Below are 19,427 nucleotides of genomic sequence, written 5' to 3' on the forward strand. Positions count from 1 at the left end.
ACACAAAAAGTATCAAATAATTATTACTCCTGGAACAAAATAACGTGGGTGCATATAAATCATTTAGCAAGAAGTTATGCTTTAGCGAATCATTAAAACGGTGATTACGATAATATCTGTGTAGACTGCATACTACAGTGTAAATATATTTTGATACAGCACGCTAGAGTGTGAATATATTTTGATACAGCACGCTAGAGTGTGAATATCTTTTGATACAGCACGCCAGAGTGTGAATATCTTTTGATACAGCACGCCAGAGTGTGAATATCTTTTGATACAGCACGCCAGAGTGTGAATATCTTTTGATACAGCACGCCAGAGTGTGAATATCTTTGTGGACTACACGTATGGTAAGATCGAGAAAGAATATTAGAATGAGAAAAACAACTGATAAGCAAAGCTAGATATATAAAATCTCAGGCAAACAGAAAATCATTTTATTTCTGGACATTAATGTAACTATATGGTAAATTTTATTTTATTTTAAATCAGTTGCAAGGACGAGTTACGTCTTATAGATGCTTATGTGTTCTGTTTCTTTGTGTGTTTTTTTCCGCGTTACGTCTTATAGATCCTTATGTGTTCTGTTTCTTCGTGTGTGTTTTTTTTCCGCGTTACGTTTGAGTTTTATCGAAGATATAACACTGAGATGAAAGAGACGCGTTAATGCAGTGACACCGCCAGCTGTTAGTTATAAAGTTTGAAAGTTCTAGAGATACGTAGCACTCTATACAGTAGTTACCAACTTGAGTCTTGTGAATGAAAAAGCAGTAAGTAGGTGAACGTTCATCTCAAACATGTGTAGCTCACCCAGTGGCACAACGGCATCGCAGCGCTAGAAACCGGGTTTTAGTACCCTTGGTAGACAGAGCACAGAAAGCCCATTGTGTAGCTTTGTGCTTAACTACAAACTAATAAACTCAAACATGCGTGTTTACTGCGCGTTCAGTTGATAGTACTTCCACTTCACAATAAATAGTTCTTACTACTTGTTCAATCTGAACGTTCACGAATCAGATCGCACAATTTCCAGTGTAAGGAAAGGCGCTCTTTCTTCTCAACCAATCAGAAAAGAGGCTTCAGTGATATCCACTATGAGATTATTTGTAGTTTGAAAGGTGGCTCTTTTCCACTTTTTCCTAAAAGAAAAAGAGTTTTTGTTCAGAAACTAGGAATACGCGCGTAAAGTAAGCAAGTTATCTGAGATCTTTCACTTCCTCGCTCATTTGTTATTCACTGCTCAAATTTTTCAGAGTGCGTATATCGGCGCAAATATACTCTACCTTCAGACGAATACGTGACGTTGTTTGAATTCCATGTGTACTGAGTGTCTATATTCGTAAAGCATTATATCTTTACGCTTCTAAGTGTTCGATTTATTGAGCGTCATATTCAGAAACAAGGTCAGAGGTTAAAGAAGAAAATAAAATGAAGGTTAACTCGACAAAACGTTTAAGTGTTATTCATGACTTGTATAGTGGCGCGAAAAACCGATCTTATGTTGAAAATAACGATGAAATGTCTTACCGGTACAACTTCACAGACATGCAAGAGTTGATCACGATAAACATTTCTGATTGCATGGAATTATGGGATAAAGATATCTTTGAAATGAACCGAAATTGGACAGCTACTGAAAGAATCCAGCTTTTCATGTTGTGTTTCGATAAGCCATCTACTTCCGAAGTTTCCACTCGCCCGTTTATTTTATACTGGTGGCAACAGATGTTCTGGAGTATTGTATTTGGCCTAATGATTCTGGTTGCGTTAGTTGGAAATGCCATTACAATCTGGATTGTGTTGGCACACAGGAGAATGAGAACCGTAACTAATTATTTTTTAGTGAATCTATCAACAGCTGACTTTGCGATGGCATTATTCAACACAACTTTTAATTTTGTTTTTATGCTAAATAGCCACTGGCCGTTTGGTCACCTGTATTGCATCATCAACACCTTTATTGCTTATCTAACTGTGTCCTCTTCTGTTCTCACTATAATGGCAGTGAGTTTGGAAAGGTAAGCAATCATTCCATCACACTAACAGACACATCTTACTTGAAAATATTTATAAAAACAAACCAAACGTCAGTAAGCATAAGAAAATTTGTTTTTCATGTAGTTGGTTTTCTTCAGTTACAAAATTTGTAAGTACGTTTGTTTTCCCACAAAAGGTATGATCTAAAACTCCGTCCATATTTTACAATTTTCTGATTTAATTTTTTGCTTTCGGAGAAACTTAATCCTCTAAAAATGATGAACATAAGTATTAACTTCAGTATTTATAAAGTTAAAAAACAACGTTCAATTACTAGTATATAATGTTTTTTTACCTGTAGTCTTTTACAATGCTAAAATCAAGGGTTTGATTTTCCTCGGTGGCCTCAACAGATAGCCTGACGTGGCTTTGATTAAAAACACACACACACACTTGAAGTCTTAAAGAATTACAGAAGGTGGAAAGGCATAGAAATGGCAGCAAATTCAATCTTGTTTTTTTGTTTTTCCATGAAATGTGGAAGCTAAAACTTTTTTTTTTTTTTTTCATTCTGAGAGGAACCTAATTCCCTAAATAATTATTTACAAAGCTAAAAACCAAAGTTTTGTATTTTTATGAAGATGATATTTTTATTTTTTATTTTATGTTTACTCGCCAGAAAAACTTGTTTAAATTAAAAATATGAGAACTTCAGAATCAGCTTTAGAAGTATTGATAAAGTCGGCTTGCAGTGGTTTTACTGTGTTGACATGTTTACATGTTCTACAGTATTTCCTGTAACCTGAATCCGAAAATGACATATTTTTTCCATCACGTACAATTTTTTTTACACAAGTGAATCATTTTCACTGATATTAGGTCACATTTTGTTAAGACTAAAATGGTGACAACAACTGGCTGTAGATTCCTATGGACCAATCATGACTTGACAATATTATCGATTGTTCCAATACTGAAACATAACAATAAAAATTCGTAGTCGTAAACGAAAAAAATAATCTTTCCAAGTAATAGTTTTCTCTCTCTATTTATAAAGAAAAACAAAAAAACGGTAGAAAAAAATGAATATTATTTGTGAACACTGCGTAGCTAAATTATGGAAATCCCTTTAATAAAATCAAAACACGTTTTATGAAGTTTAAAACTAGTAGGTCTGTGTAATTGAAGTTATTAATAATTTGTTATATCTGACAATAGTCGTGCTAAGATATATCGTCCGATATAACTTGTGTATCAAAAAAAAAGTTATCTAAGAAAAATTACATCGTTTTGACAAGCTTAAAGATTTCAATAACAGCTTTAAATCTTTCCACAGCCATTCTCAAACGTAATAAATACCAACGAGATGAAAGTATTGATTTATTTTATCGAATATTTGAAGACATATTTCATTAAAACAAAGTATTCAAATAGAAAACTGGACATGAATTTCATACTGCATTAACTTGGTTTTGGAATTCTGAGTAGTAGCTTTTTTATAAGCAAAATCCCCATAGTTGGTAACTACTATATATATATATATAAATTCCACAAGAAATGCACTTTGATTGCGAGAGTACCCCAAAGATTTACAACACTAAAATAAGAGGTTCGATTACCATCAATAGATACAGCAGATAGTCTGATATGGCTTCGCTACAAACACAAACACACTAATTGCGAGCTTATATTTTTCTTCTGTAAATATATGTCGTAGACAAAACTGTAATACGATAAACCAAAAGAACTGAAATAGTAAACGATACACAGAGAAAAAGGGCGAAACAGTTTTGAGGCTCACACGAAACTGTTGACACAGAATTCTTATAGTCAAGCTTAAAGAAATACAGTAGTTTACTTGAAGCTGAAATTATAGTGAAGCTCTAAGTTTGAAATCTTCTATATGAAAGACAAGTCAAATAATGTTCCTATCTTTATTTTTGTTCTATTACAATTTGTGGAAGAGTATGGTATCCAACATATTAGTAAACATATGTTTTCTAAGAATGTTTTTTCCTACTTAATATAATATCTTTAATTTACAGATGTGTCTCCCTATGTGTTGGACGATTCTAGTACTAAGTTTATATAGTTGTTTTCCCTTTCGTCTTGTTGTATTTTTCCTTTCGTCTGGATCGGTAGGTACGATCTTTTTCCCTGGCATGTCATCTTTTCGCTGTACTGAATGGCTTCTGTGAGCATTCTATTTTGCTTTGCTACGGAACTATTAACATATTGTTATGTGATAGATGTTGTTATGAATGTGTAATATAGATATATCTTCAGTTTTAGCTAAGAACCAGCTATTGCTTTAAACATAAATTAAAAAACCAGCTACTGTTTTAAATTAAACTAAGAATCAGCTACTGTTTAAAACTTAAATTAAGAACCATCTACTGCTCACAGGAAATTTAAGAAAAATTATTTCTTCCTGTTCACTAAGAAGATGCTTTGTTTTCTGAACACCTATGTTGTGTGGGTTACATGACACAAAAAGTCGTTATAACCTAGAAACTCTTATTAACAATGCTAAAGATTAGTTACACACACAGAAATATACATGTAGTGATTAGATGATAACACACACAGATATACATGTAGTGATTAGATGATAACACACACACAGATATACATGTAGTGATTGGATGATAACACACACAGAGATATACATGTAGTGATTAGATGATAACACACACACAGATATACATGTAGTGATTAGATGATAACACACACAGATATACATGTAGTGATTAGATGATAACACACACACAGATATACATGTAGTGATTAGATGATAACACACACACAGATATACATGTAGTGATTAAATGATAACACACACACAGATATACATGTAGTGATAAGATGATAACACACTCACAGATATACATGTAGTGATTAGATGATAACACACACACAGATATACATGTAGTGATTAGATGATAACACACACACAGATATACATATAGTGATTAGATGATAACACACACACAGATATACATGTAGTGATTAGATGATAACACACACACTGATATACATGTAGTGATTAGATGATAACACACACACAGATATACATGTAGTGATTAGATGATAACACACACAGAAATATACATGTAGTGATTAGATGATAACACACACACTGATATACATGTAGTGATTAGATGATAACACACACAGAGATATACATGTAGTGATTAGATGATAACACACACAGATATACATGTAGTGATTAGATGATAACACACACACAGATATACATGTAGTGATTAGATGATAACACACACAGAGATATACATATAGTGATTAGATGATAACACACACAGAGATATACATGTAGTGATTAGATGATAACACACACACTGATATACATGTAGTGATTAGATGATAACACACACACAGATATACATGTAGTGATTAGATGATAACACACACAGAGATATACATGTAGTGATTAAATGATAACACACACACACAGATATACATATAGTGATAAGATGATAACACACTCACAGATATACATGTAGTGATTAGATGATAACACACACACAGATATACATGTAGTGATTAGATGATAACACACACACAGATATACATGTAGTGATTAGATGATAACACACACACAGATATACATATAGTGATTAGATGATAACACACACACAGATATACATGTAGTGATTAGATGATAACACACACACTGATATACATGTAGTGATTAGATGATAACACACACACTGATATACATGTAGTGATTAGATGATAACACACACACAGAAATATACATGTAGTGATTAGATGATAACACACACACAAATATACATATAGTGATTAAATGATAACACACACAGATATACATATAGTGATTAGATGATAAAAACAACATTTACATTATTGAGGTTTCAGTGCTTGGATGGTGCATAACAATTAGTATCAAAGCACTGGTAGCTATTTATAAATGTATTTCTTATCTCTTCTTTCAGGTATGTTGTCACGCTGCGTCCTTTGTTACCGAGAATGACGAAAAAGATTGCAGTTGGTGTTATTTTAGGGATTTGGTTAAGTGGAGCTCTATTGTCCTTACCCACACTTCTTTACTCAACCACAATAACGTATACTTATCAGGACGGAACTCTGAGGACGCTTTGCCTTCTTATCTGGCCCGATGGCCCTGCAGGAACTTCGAAATCGGATTATGCGTGAGTATATATAGAATTATTAAAGGATTTAGGCTTAGCAGTACTAGAAATATCGCGTTTCAATTAAGTTCGAGTGAGTCAATAAATTTTCATTTTATTATACTTTGCATTAATGTTGATTAATGTCACAACAGATGAAACATTTTTGATTAATCTAAAAGAACATCAAAGCGAATCATCTTCAAAAGTACAAATAATACCATTTATATGAAACAACAAAAATTCCAAAGAAATAAATTACCTTCGTATTTGTTTTGGAATTTCGAGCAAAGCTACACGGCGGCTATCTGGGCTAGCCGTCTATAACTTAACAGTGTAAGACTACAAGGAAGGTATCTAGTCATCACCACTCACCGCCAACTCTTGGGCTACTCTTTTACCAGCGAATAGTGAGATTGACTGTAACATTATAACGCCCCCACGGCTGTAAGGAAGAGCATGTTTGGTGCGACGGGGATTCGAACCCGCGACCCTAGGATTACGAGTTGAACGCCTTAACCCAATTGGCCATGCCGGTCCATTTGGCTTCTTTCAACACAGTTGCTGAAACATTCCCAATTTAAAAAAATCCAACTTCCGAGTATTTCACAAGAAAGTGTTTGCAGTTAAATGCAAGGAAAACTACATTTCGTTTGTTTGTCCATCAGGACAACAAAGGTGTTCTTATTGTTTTATATGGTGTTAGTTACCTTATTACAAAAGCAGGTAAAGCTCATACAGTTGCAGAAGACTTGATAAAACCATGCGCAAAAGGTTTGGTAGAGAAATTTCTTTAAAACATTAACTCTGTACCCCTTTTGACAACTCGGTTTCTCGAAGAATCAAGGATATGTCAGCAATAAGCTTAGCGGACTTAATAAGGCGAGTAAAAACGAGTCAAACTTTTTCGCTTCAGATGAATGAATCAACAGATGTCGCAGGTTATGCGATGTTGCTTGTGTTTGTTCGCTGTATTCACTAAGCTAGTTTTAAAGAAAATATGCTAATTTGCAAACCTTTGCCTTCTCAAACAACAGACGAAAAAATATTTAAACTGATCGATTTATTTACAGAAGAACATGAGATCCAATGGCAGATTTGGCCAAGTATTTTCACTGATGGGAATGCAGTTACGATTGGAAAAATTTCAAGCGCAGTGCTACGCATAAAAAGGAAAACCCAGATATCGAGAGTATCCACTGCTGTCTTCATCGTTATGTACTTAAAATGAAACTAATGCTAGAAGACTTAAGAGGTGACGTCACAAAAATAGTTAATTTTATAAAATCGCGACCACTCAATGCGAGGATCTTCAGTTTACTCTGTGAGGATATGGGAAGTTTGTGTAAACATTTGCTGCTCATACTGCAGTCCGATGGCATTCTCAGGGAAAAGTGCTTGCTTGATTTTACGAACTGCGTGAAGAGATAGGTTTCTTTTTATCTGAAGGTCATTTTGAACTTGCATAAAATTAAGGGAGAAATGCTGGATAAAGAAAGTGGCTTACCTTTCGGACATATTTGCTTATCTAAATGAAGTGAATGCTACAATGCAGGATACCAGGGTAACGTACTTCAAAGCTCAGAGTAAAAGGGAAGCGCTTCAACGTTGGCTAAAACTTTGGGATGAATTCGATTGCTTCGAAAATCTCAGTGGGCTTTTACTTATGAAAGAAACTTCCTTAAGTGAAGATGCAAGTTTCAGTCTTGCAGCACAAATCTGATTTGTATACAACTACTGGAGAGTACTTCCCTTCTCATTTAGTAAAAATTACTGTGGATTTAAAATCCCTTTGTTGACTCTGTAAAAACCAACGATTTGCCTTTGAAGGAAAAAGAATAGCTTGCAGAAATTTCAACTGATTACACTCTTAAAACATTTCAGCAAGAAGAAAATACACAATTTTGTATTCAAATGGCCATGGAATATCTTGAAATAAGTTACAGAGCTTTGAAAATTTTGATGCGTTTTCCAACAACATACCTTTGCGAGCAAACAGTTTTCACTGTATACAGTTACAAAGACCAAATTTAGAAACATGCTAAATACTGAAGATGATTTGTGCTTACATGTAAGGACCATAACTCTAAATATTGAACTACTTTGAGAAGAAAAGCAAGCCCATCCGAGCCACTAATAAATAAATAAGTACACTGAACTTTTACTGATATGAATTTTGAAAGTATAAATTTTTGAACTAGTAAGTAGAAATACATTTTTTTCTTTAAATGCTGATATGTTTAAGAAAATTATTTGTAAAAGCTTGAAGTAAACTTTATCTGCTCCTAGTGACCGATTGTTTCTACTTTTTAGTGTGTGTTTTTTAATTAAGGCTCCTGAATGTCTTTTCCTTTTTGATGTGTGTGTTTTCTTATAGCAATGCCACATCGGGCTATTTGCTGTGCCCACCACAGGAATCGAACCCCTGATTTTAGCGTTGTAGAATTATCGCTGTAGCAGAGGAGGTCTTTCTGATGTGAAGCTCCGTTGATCTAAAGAGTTTAGGAACCCCTACTCTAGTTTACACTGCTAAATTAAGGACGGCTGATGCAGATAGTCCCCTGAAGCTTTGCGTGAAATGAAAAAAAAACAATAAATTAAAAGAAATATGAGGACACTTCATAATTACGTTCCATATTATAACTTCCAAATTTATTTGGGATGTATTTTAAATTTTGTTTCAAGAATTAATGTAATTAATATAACCGAAAATAATTCTGAAATTTTGCAATCTTAAATGTATCGTTCTTCAGTGACACACATAAAGTCTTACATGAATAGTAAGAGGGAAGCTTCTAAACCATCTTATAGATGTGTATACAAAGATTTAACACATTTCTAACTACTTGTGACGTGATTAACATTAGAAAATCAACTTTCAAAAAATAATTTCTAAAGAGAGTCTATTTAAAATAATGCTTTTATATTTTCAACAATTTTTAATATGACTCTAATATTTACTCCAATCGTATAAACAAGCTATTAAATTTGGTCCGGCATGGCTAAGTGGTTAGTACGCTCGATTCGTAACCTGGGGGTCGCGGGTCTGAATCCTCGTCACACCAAACATGCTTGCCCTTTCAGCCGTGCAGGCGTTATAATGTGACGATGAATCTCACTACTAAAAAGAGTAATCTAACAGTTGACGGTGGATGGTGATGACTAATTACCTTCCCTCTAGTCTTCCACTGCTTAATCAGAAGCGGCTAGTGCAGATACCCCTCCTGTAACTTTGCACGAAATTCCAAAACAAACAACTTGGTTAAAACTATATTTTATGATCCTTTAATATTTACTCCGTTCTTACGATCGATCTGATTAAAATTATTTGTGACGATTGTACTTAAATCACCACCACGAACGAGAATATTCTGATTAAAATAATTTCTAATAATTATCTTGTATTTAAGTCATCACTGTAACCAATCTGATTTTAAAAAAATCTAATGGTTCTCTAATGTTCTATTCATCATTTTAACAATTTGATTGCAATAATGTTTAATGATGAAAATTTCTGATGATTTTTAATACTAAATTAATCGTTCTAATGAACCTGTTTGAAACAATTTCTAATCATTGTTTAATTCTTAATTCATCATTGTAGTCAGTATTTTAAACAATTTCTAATTATTCTATAACGCTTAATTCATCATTGTAATCAGTATTTTAAACAACTTCTAATTATTCTATAATGCTTAATTCATTATTGTAATCAGTATTTTAAACCACTTCTAATTATTCTATAATGCTTAATTCATCATTGTAATCCATATTTGAAACAACTTCTAATTATTTTTAATACTTAATTGATCATTCTAATCAATCTGATTAATAAATTTGATATTTTTTAATCAAAATAAAACGAATCGAGTTGGCCACATTCCAGCTAATGCGTTTGTTAATATTTTGTTTGTTCATTGTAGTTTAATTTTTCACATATATCGTCAATACAAACAAAGCTATAGTTGCACAGAATATGTCTCCCATATGTCCAGTCTGTTCCTACACAAAATGGAAATGTCTTTAAGAAATAATTGTTTAACTTGACAAGTAACCTTTTTATTCATGCGTTACTTTAAGTAATTTTATCAATAGATAAAGCAGTACGAGAAGATAAAGGTTCTTCTTATGAAATTTCGCGCTAATTGTGGCATACTTTATATTAAACAGAGATTTAGAATTGAGATTAAAAGAACAAAAAACTTCAACAAAGAAAAAACATATTAACGAATCTGCATTAGTTGAACCTGTGCCAAACTCGACTCCTTTTATTGTTTAAAAAAATGTCAAATTCGTAAGGCACACTGGTTACAAGATTTAATTAAATATTAGAGAGCCATTAGAAACTGTTTCAATCTGATTATTAACAATGATGAATTAATTATTAGAGAATCTTTGTGAAAATACGAATTATTATTTTGAACAAGGACTTTATGTCCAAAGTGTTATATGCAATTGTTTTAAAAATCGATTTTGTAATGTTATTGGTTCTACAGCTATTCACGGTTTGAAGAACAGTTTATACTTGACTTAATCAATGTATTAACATATATATATATATATGATTATAAGCTTCTTCACCATTAATTCACAATATCTTCTTGAAACGTTGGCGTAGAATACAACCAAAGCCGTGTAATGTTGCCCAACCTATTTCCTTTAACAGACAAATTTAAAATGAAATATTTAAAATGTAAGAGTTTGTTTGTTTTTTTAATTTCGTGCAAAGCTAGCTACACGAGAGCTATCTGCGCTAGCAGCCCCTAATTTAACAGTGTAAGATTAGATGGAAGGCTGCTAGTCATCACCACCGACCGCCAACTCCTGGGCTACTCTGTTACCAATGAATAGTGGGATTGACCACACCATTATAACGCCCCCACAGGAGAAAGGTCGAGCATTCTTGGTGCGACAGGGATTTGAATCCGCGACCCTCAGATTACGAGTCAAATGCCTTAACCACCTGGCCAAGCTGTTTATAATTCCTTATGCATGATATTTTTTTTTCTTTTTACCAAAGATAAAATTTAAAGCATCATTTGTCAGATATAGAACTAACGTATTCCTTTATTGATCCATACGCTCTGCTATGAACTGCAGTTTCTCCAATTCAAGATTCATTATCACATCTAGGGCCAGCAAACCTAAGATTGCGGTTATTCTTTTTATAATGGTATAACAGCAAAATAAATAAAACAAACATCCCACCAATAATATAAATTACTTCATTAACAAAAGATGGGAATGTTTACCTTCGTACACAACTCTATCCTTTATTTATATATTTAAAATTATCATTGCATTCTATTTTACTGTACTCACTCTGTCAGATGAGATCAGTTTGTTTGTTTGTTTTTTTAATTTCGTGCAAAGCTACACGAGGGCTATCTACGCTAGCCGTCCTTAATTTAGCAGTGTAAGACTAGAGAAAAGGCAGCTAGTCATCACAATCCACCGCCAACTCTTGGGCTACTCTTTTACCAACGAATAATTGGATTGACCGTCACATTATAACGCCCTCATGGCTGAAAGTTACGAGCATGTTTTGGTGTAACGGGGATTCGAACCCGAAACCTTCAGATTACTAGTCAAGTGCCTTAACCACCTGGCCATGCCGCGCCCATGAGATCAGACTTGTGTTCCATTAGAACAGTTTAGATTAAAGCAGTGGCTACTCATTAACCAACATTATATTTTCTACTAATTAAATTCATAAAATGGCGCTTACAATACGCTGTAATCTCTCACACGAATCAAAGGAAAATAATTCACATACTTTTGCAGATATATATAAATGCTTTTTCCTTTAATTAGATTTCACTGTTAGCAATGGAAGTTATTGCTATAAACCAGATATCGTTGTATCTTTGCCACTTAGAGAAACTATAACGAGCAGAAATAATAAAATATTTCAACTTAGGCGTTCCTTAAGAACTCTTCTGACTGTGTTTTTTTATTGGTCCATTCCATGTCTTTGAAAACCAAAATGTATGCGCCTAATAAAATAGATTTTAACAGATTCCAGGTCGCAGTTTTAAAGGATAGGTTTATTTTGCTAATTAAGGTATTTATATTTTTCTTCTTTGATTAGTAGCACCTATATTCCCTGAAATGCCTGACAGTTTATTTGTGAAACTTTCTGGAGTCAGATATGGTATAAAACTTGGTCCAGTTTTTTATTATTAATTAATTCTGAATTTTTAATTTACTGGTGATTTTTACGTTTATTTACAATACTCTGTTGGTTCTACATCTTCAGATATCTTTCTATCTCAATTAATGTTCATTCCTTACTTCTGCAATTTGTTATCTCGGCTTTTTTATTCTTTTTTCTGCCCAATACTTATAGGATTTTAATGTATGACCCCTTTTTTGCTTACCCTCTAAATGGTAACAAATACACACACGTATATTTGCAGTTGGATATTGTCTTTACTTAATTCTAGGTACAACATTGCTTTCTCTCTCTTAACTTATGGACTTCCAATTACATCAATGGCTGTGGCATATATCTCAATGTCTAGAGTTCTCTGGCGTCAAACTCTTGCTGGTGAATCCACACCAGTCCAACCAGAAACAATTAAATCAAAACGAAGAGTAAGAATATTTCTGTATTCATTTTGGATAATATTAATGATAATATTAATAGGAAATTAAATCTCAATATGTCATTTTCTGCACATCGTATTTAGGTGTGAAAAGAAAGGCAAGTTCACATTTGTAATTATTTAATTAATAAAGTAAATCAGAATTAGTAATGTGTACTGTTAAAAGTAATAACTAGTAATAGTTTAACTAATTTCAGGAATAAAGTAAGTAAGGGTTAATGCTGCATTACTGATAATGCACAGAGAATATTAAATCGAGGTTATGATTATATTGATAAATGTAAGCAAATTTTCGTTTCAAGAATCAAATATGTGTTCAATGGTTTTCAAAACAAATGTTTAGCTTTATGACCTTTTCATAAATAATATGAGTTGAAATATTTCTCTTAAAAATAATTTCGCTGTTAAAGATCTTTCTACGGTAAATCCATATTTGATGTTTTTGTGACATTAAATCTTGGTTTGATGGCATTTAAAAATAAACAGTAAATCTGAAGTTAATACGTTCTTGAAGAATAGATCTGGATTAAATCTTTTTACTTTATACTAAATATACGCGTAGTAATATGTTGAACAGTAAGCTGGGATTTTCTTATTTTAAAAAAAACAACAACAGGATTTCAATAAAAAGTAAGCGTGGATTATTTTTTTTAGAGCATAAACTTGGGCTGATTATGTTTAATAGTAAGTTTGGACTGAATGATTACTTCAACAGCAAACCTTGATTTAAGGATATCACTACACAGTTTCCTCTGCAATTTTTGTATGTAAAAGTAGAACTAAACCCAAGCGTAAATTAACCAGTGAGATTTACGTTGGTGTTCGAGCAGGAATTTCTGTGCTGAATGCCATAGACGCCGGATAGTTGTAAGAATCCGATACAAATTGTATTCCTGTTGACACCTGAACCATCTTAAGAGAAAGCGGTTCCTTTATACGTGCTAATAATAGTGAAAAAAAATCTTTTGTTTTTATGTTCAAAATTAACAGGTTGTGCGCATGCTTACGGGTGTAGTGGTTATATTTGGAGTTTGTTGGTTACCGTATCATATCTACTTCTTGTACACCTACCACGATAAAGAGTTTGTTAAGGCCAAGTTTGTCCAGCACCTATATCTGTCTATCTACTGGCTAGCTATGGCTAATGCAATGTTCAATCCTTTGATCTACTGCTGGACCAATCAGAGGTAAGTAAATATTACCTTTATTGTAATTCTATAATAACTGCTTAACCATTTTTTTTCATAACTGATGCGTCAGTACGTAGTAAGAGAAGAAATGAATTAATTATCAGAAAATGTTTAGCACCATGTGTTACAGATTTATTATTCATTTTCTAAAAATGTTACTTTTAACAATAAAAACTTTTAAAGCATATATTGAATATATGTAAGATATAATCGTCATGTGATCAACGTTTTAAGTAAACCACAAATTTGTAATAAAAATCACGTAAACTAAATTTTTTTCACTTTTCATTTAATTTTGTCAAAATCTTACTGTCCATGAAATATTTCGTTCAATATCAGAATTCAACATTTGGGCTGGAAGGTTTGAGACAAAATAATTTTGATTCTATGAAGTATTATTTATACTCAATATACGACTGTTGTAAACTATAGTTTCGGATCTTAATAATGACTTCATGTAGGCCGAGGAAACCTAAAACGGCCTGGCATGGCCAGGTGGTTAAGGCACTCGACTCGTATTCTGAAGTCCGCGGGTCCGAAGCCCCGTCACACCAAAGATGCTTTTAGCCGTGGGGGCGTTATAATGTGACGGTCAATCCTACTATTCGGTGGTAAAAGAGTAGCCTAAGAGTTGGCGGTGGGTGGTGATTACTAGTTGCCTTCTCACTTGTCTTACACTGCTAAATTGGAGACGACAAGACGACAAAACGTTTTAAAGACGTTACATAAAGTTGTCTATCTGGAATAGTGAGAGCTAGATTATAAATACGAGATATTAATAAAGTGTGTAGTATTTCTTTTTCATGGTAAATAGATAGTTGAAATGTTCTGTATTTCCGTTGACTATTTGGATATGTCTTTTCTATCGCTTTTATTAAGTCACTTTGTACAAGTAAGTTGATACGTTTACATTAATTTACGTCATTTGTAGCGTAGAACTACAGCAACTTATTATAGTGCACAGGTTTCAACCATGTAAAACGTCAAGAGAAGAAGTAAACCAATTCATTATAGTTTATGTGGACTGAAGTTTCGAATATGTTAATGGAATAATGTAAGAATACTCACGAATAAAAGAACAACGTAAAACAATGCTTTAAAAATTACAGTTCGGATTAATGAAACATTATACACTAATAGGGTTAAACATGCTATGAAAATAAGATCATATATTTCTGTGCCTGTTTTTCAACATTCTTCTCAATTTGTCCACTGTCACATATATAAAAATTGTGTGTCACGTACTTTTTATAAGAACTTTTAGGTATACTGATTTCTACGTTTCCCAGGTTTCGGCATCTAAATTATAGTAATCAATGTTCACACAGATCTTTATTTGAAACACAAGTTGTATTCTGAAATAACAATGTTTATGTTAATTTAGAACAACATTATTTTACAGTATAATAAGAAATCTTATTTTCGCTATGATATTGTTGCTAGCTAAAGCTGCTTTAATTGGGATTTTGAATTGACTTAATCTAATATCCTAAACTTGCATAAATGTCAAGAATCATAGCCAGTTTAACACTAAATTATTATTTTGTTAAATTTTACATTCGTGGCATTTGACTATTGAACTTTATCTTTACTTCCACAGTGGAAAAAAACAAGTGAAAAACTCTTACATTTATTACAGTTTTGCTCCAAAAAATGTTCCAATTTCAAAGTAGCATTTTTTTCTATCATGCCAAACATGCTCACCCTTTCAGCCGTAAGAGCGTTATAAGTGACGGTCAATCCAATATTCGTTAATTTAGTACCTCAAGTTTTTGTGATAGGTGATGATGACTAGCTGCTTTCTTTTTAGCTTTACATTGCTAAGTTAAGAACAGCTTGCGCAGATAGCACTCGTGTAGCTTTGCGTGAAATTCCAAAGTGCAAGTATTTTCACCCAAATATTGACTTGGTAGAAATGTCTTGTGATCACTGCAGAATAAACATTAAGACATAATTGTCGAAGGAGATAAGAAAACTCACAACTTAATTAATTCCGTACATGTTACAAGAGTTACGTCCTTAGGGTCGTTTTTTGTTTGTTTTTTGAATTTCGTGCAAAGCTACACGAGGGCTATCTGCGCTAACCGTCCCTAATTTTGCAATGTAAGACTAGAGGGAAGGCAGCTAGTCATCGCCACTCAAAGCCAACTCTTGGGCTACTCTTTTACGAAAGAATAGGGGGATTGACTTCACATTATAACGCCCCCACGGCTGAAGTGACTAACATGTTTGATGTGACGGGGATTCGAACCCGCAAACCTCAGATTAGGAGTCGAGTGCCTTAACCACCTGACCATGTTGGGGCCACGTCCTTATGAAACTTGAAGTAATGCAATAGAACATTTACTGAGGAGTCATCTTTTGTCATCAAGACAGTCGTAATGATGAATCTTACAAAGTGAATGTACTTTCTCTGTTGTTATTATAAATAAAAGGTTTTTATCAGCATTTATATATTACGAATATTTTAATCCTAGATTCAAACGCTACTTTCAAGAAGCTGTATGCAGGTGGCGTGACAAGCAACAGATCAGACACAATCCAGTCCCAACCCGAAGGAACCGCCTGGCTCAACCGCAGATAAATATTATTCAACTTAATGCTTTGGTAGAGGTCAACGGTCATTTATTTAACTGAAAGACAGGACTATTAAACAGTCCAATATCGCCTCCACCCCAAACAACAACAACATATCCTAGCTTAGTCTCCCTTCCAAGAAGAAAAAACTAAACCTTTCACTTACAAAATATAAAACATTTCAACTCCGTATGTTCAACTTAGCTCATTGTTCACATGGAGAATTATAACGTGGCTTACCTCCACATAAAAATATATTATTTGAAACAAATGGTATTCTCTTGTCTTCTGGGAGTCATTGTAACACTTTTTAAAAATTACTAACATCATATTTCCCCTACCCTCCTCAGTGACTCTACGGTAAGTCTCTCGATTTATTGTTATATCGCTGAAAACTGGGGTTCTATACCCCTTGAAAATACGGTACAAATAGCCCATTTTGCAGTGTCTGGCTTAATAACAAACAAAACTAACACTATTTTCGTTATTTGTATCCATGGTAACAGTGGTATTGGATTTGCAAAAAGTAGGATACATATAGAAACTTGTTATACCTCTACACAAAGCATTTTGACCGATTGTTACCTTGTGGTCAATTGTTATCGAAGTTTCTCGAAACTGTGAAACCTTGATCCACTTATCTATGTATTTAATGAAAGTGACTAGACTTTTAATCCATATATATTTAACAAGTACTATGAAACTTGTCAGTTTATTTTTTTATTTTTTTTTTTGCCAGATAGTGTTAAATTACTGAGTTAATAGTCATTTTTTTTTTCAAATAGAATTAAGATGGTAAAGTTAGAACTTATACAGTGGTTCTATCGATCAGGTAATCCATGTATTGTAAAGTAGTTTAGCCTTTGTTTATGAACGTCAAAGTATCTTATATTTATAGCTGGCGAAATAGTGTTGCATATCCTGATAGAGTGTTAATTTTGCAGTTAATATTTATGTCCTCCCCTTCCCGAATTAGTATCAGTCATTTTACGTATGAGAATGTCAAACTGGTAAACTAATATTTAGGTAAATTGGTGTTATGTTAAATTTGCCCCATTATGTTTCATGAAAAATGTACTACTGTAAACTTGGACTACAAACTTAATGGCACTTTGCCAAGTGTTTGATTTCGACTTCTTGCTGGAGACGTTTGCTTTCTGAATTTCGCGCCAAGCTACACGAGGGCTATCTGCGCTAGCCGTCCGTAATTTAACAATGTAAGACTAGAAGGAAGGCAGCTAGTTATCATCACCCACCACCAAGTCTTGGGCTACTCTTTTACCAACTAATAGTGGGATTGAGCATCACCTTATAACGTCCCCACAGCTGAAAGGGCAAGCATGTTTGGTGTGACGGGGATTCGAACCCGCGACCTTCGGATTACGAGTCGAGTGACATAATCACCTTGCCATGGCGGGTCATTTACTGTAATATATAAAAAAAGCCGAAATTAAATAGTTAGTAAAGTTAGGTAATTTAACTTTAATTAAACTTTTGTGTAATAATGTCAAATTGACTAGTTAATACTTAAATATAATATGAATATGTCAATTTGGCCAACTAATATCCACATATGGCGAAGAATTATCAAACTGACCACATAATTCTAATAACATTCGGAGTACGGTGTCAAATTACTCACTAAATATTTGGACGTTACATGGTAATTGAAAATTCAGTTTTCATTAAACAACGGTTTTCTGTACACAATTATAGAAATGAGATTGTTTCCAGTCTCAAAAACGCAGCAAATACTAAATAAGTTACTGAATAGGATACAAGAAAATACTGATTTATGAATGGAAACAGTCTAATACACTCATCCTGTTTCGAAATGTTTACTTTGTTATTTTGTGTACAATGAATCGTCGTGTGATAGCACGTTGAACGCTTATATGAGTGCCTGTAAAATGTAATATCAGATATTAATGTTGATTTGTGCTTATAATGTCGGCCCGGCATGGCCAGGTGGTTAAGGCACTTGACTCCTAATCCGAGGGGTGCGGATTCGAATCACGGGCGCACCAAACACGACCTTTATTGAGAAACCCTTACTTCTATCATCAGTAATTTCAGTAAACATTTCTATACTTTTCAAAACTAGACTAACTTTATTGTTCTAGGAGTTATTTAGAATTACGATATTAAAGGTTTAACAAATGTCTTCTTTACCTTTGCTTAATACGTTTTTTCGCACTTGTTCCCCGACTTGGCAGTGGTAAATCTATAAACTCAGAATGTTCAAATCGAAGATTCGAGTCTCTGAGGTTGATGCAGCATATCGCCCAATGTGACTTTGCTCTAAAACAAACAAACAAATTCAGGCCGCGCATGGTCAGGTGGGTTAAGGCGTGCGACTCGAAAGCTGAGGGTTGCGAGTTCCAATCCCCGTTGCACCAAACATGCTCACCATTTCAGCCCTCGGGGCATCATAATATTACGGTCAATCCCACTATTCGTTAGTAAAAGAGTAGCGCAAGAGTTGGCGGTGGGTGGTGATGACCAGCTGTCTTTACACTGTAAAATTACGGATGGCTAGCGCAGATAGCCCTCGTGCAGCTTCCAGCAAAATTCAGAATAAACCACGCTTCTAGTGTTAAACTTTCGCATTGTTCACGTTAAATGAAATTGATGTCCATTTCGTCAGATTTCTCTATTTGATGACGTAGTGTTAAATTGTAGTGAGATGTTAGTGACAAACTACACTTATATCGTTGTCTAATTCTTGATCTAATATCATACGCTTCTATAAAGAAGAAACTAAACATCCATTTTTATCATAATCTATAACATTCTTAAATATTCATTTGTTTAGTACAAGAAAAACGTGCGAAGGCAGCTTAATCAAACTACTGACCGACAGTGTTTTTCTCTTATAACGATTTTACCTATCTCTACAT

The 19,427-nt window shown here is 33.6% G+C and overlaps 1 protein-coding gene across 1 annotated transcript; it reads left to right on the plus strand.

Annotated features, from left to right (window-relative positions):
• Positions 1-1,218: 1,218 nt before the first annotated feature.
• On the plus strand, positions 1,219-17,217 carry LOC143251806 (tachykinin-like peptides receptor 86C). Its single transcript, XM_076503048.1, has 5 exons — positions 1,219-2,021; positions 5,958-6,173; positions 12,599-12,749; positions 13,751-13,947; positions 16,428-17,217. The coding sequence occupies exons 1-5, from the start codon at positions 1,432-1,434 to the stop codon at positions 16,585-16,587; spliced, it is 1,314 nt and encodes a 437-aa protein (XP_076359163.1). The 5' UTR covers positions 1,219-1,431; the 3' UTR covers positions 16,588-17,217.
• The last annotated feature ends 2,210 nt before the right edge of the window (positions 17,218-19,427 follow it).

The sequence above is a fragment of the Tachypleus tridentatus genome, chromosome 6 (assembly GCF_004210375.1).
Source record: "Tachypleus tridentatus isolate NWPU-2018 chromosome 6, ASM421037v1, whole genome shotgun sequence".
In the NCBI taxonomy this organism is placed as follows: Eukaryota; Metazoa; Arthropoda; class Merostomata; order Xiphosura; family Limulidae; genus Tachypleus; species Tachypleus tridentatus.

Bases quoted from the DNA above. Each gene is read 5' to 3' on its own strand.
- LOC143251806 (XM_076503048.1), top strand. From the start codon at position 1,432: ATGAAGGTTAACTCGACAAAACGTTTAAGTGTTATTCATGACTTGTAT. The intron at 6,174-12,598 runs GTGAGTATATAT...ACTTAATTCTAG, and splicing joins ACTTCGAAATCGGATTATGC to GTACAACATTGCTTTCTCTC. The intron at 13,948-16,427 runs GTAAGTAAATAT...TTTTAATCCTAG, and splicing joins TACTGCTGGACCAATCAGAG to ATTCAAACGCTACTTTCAAG.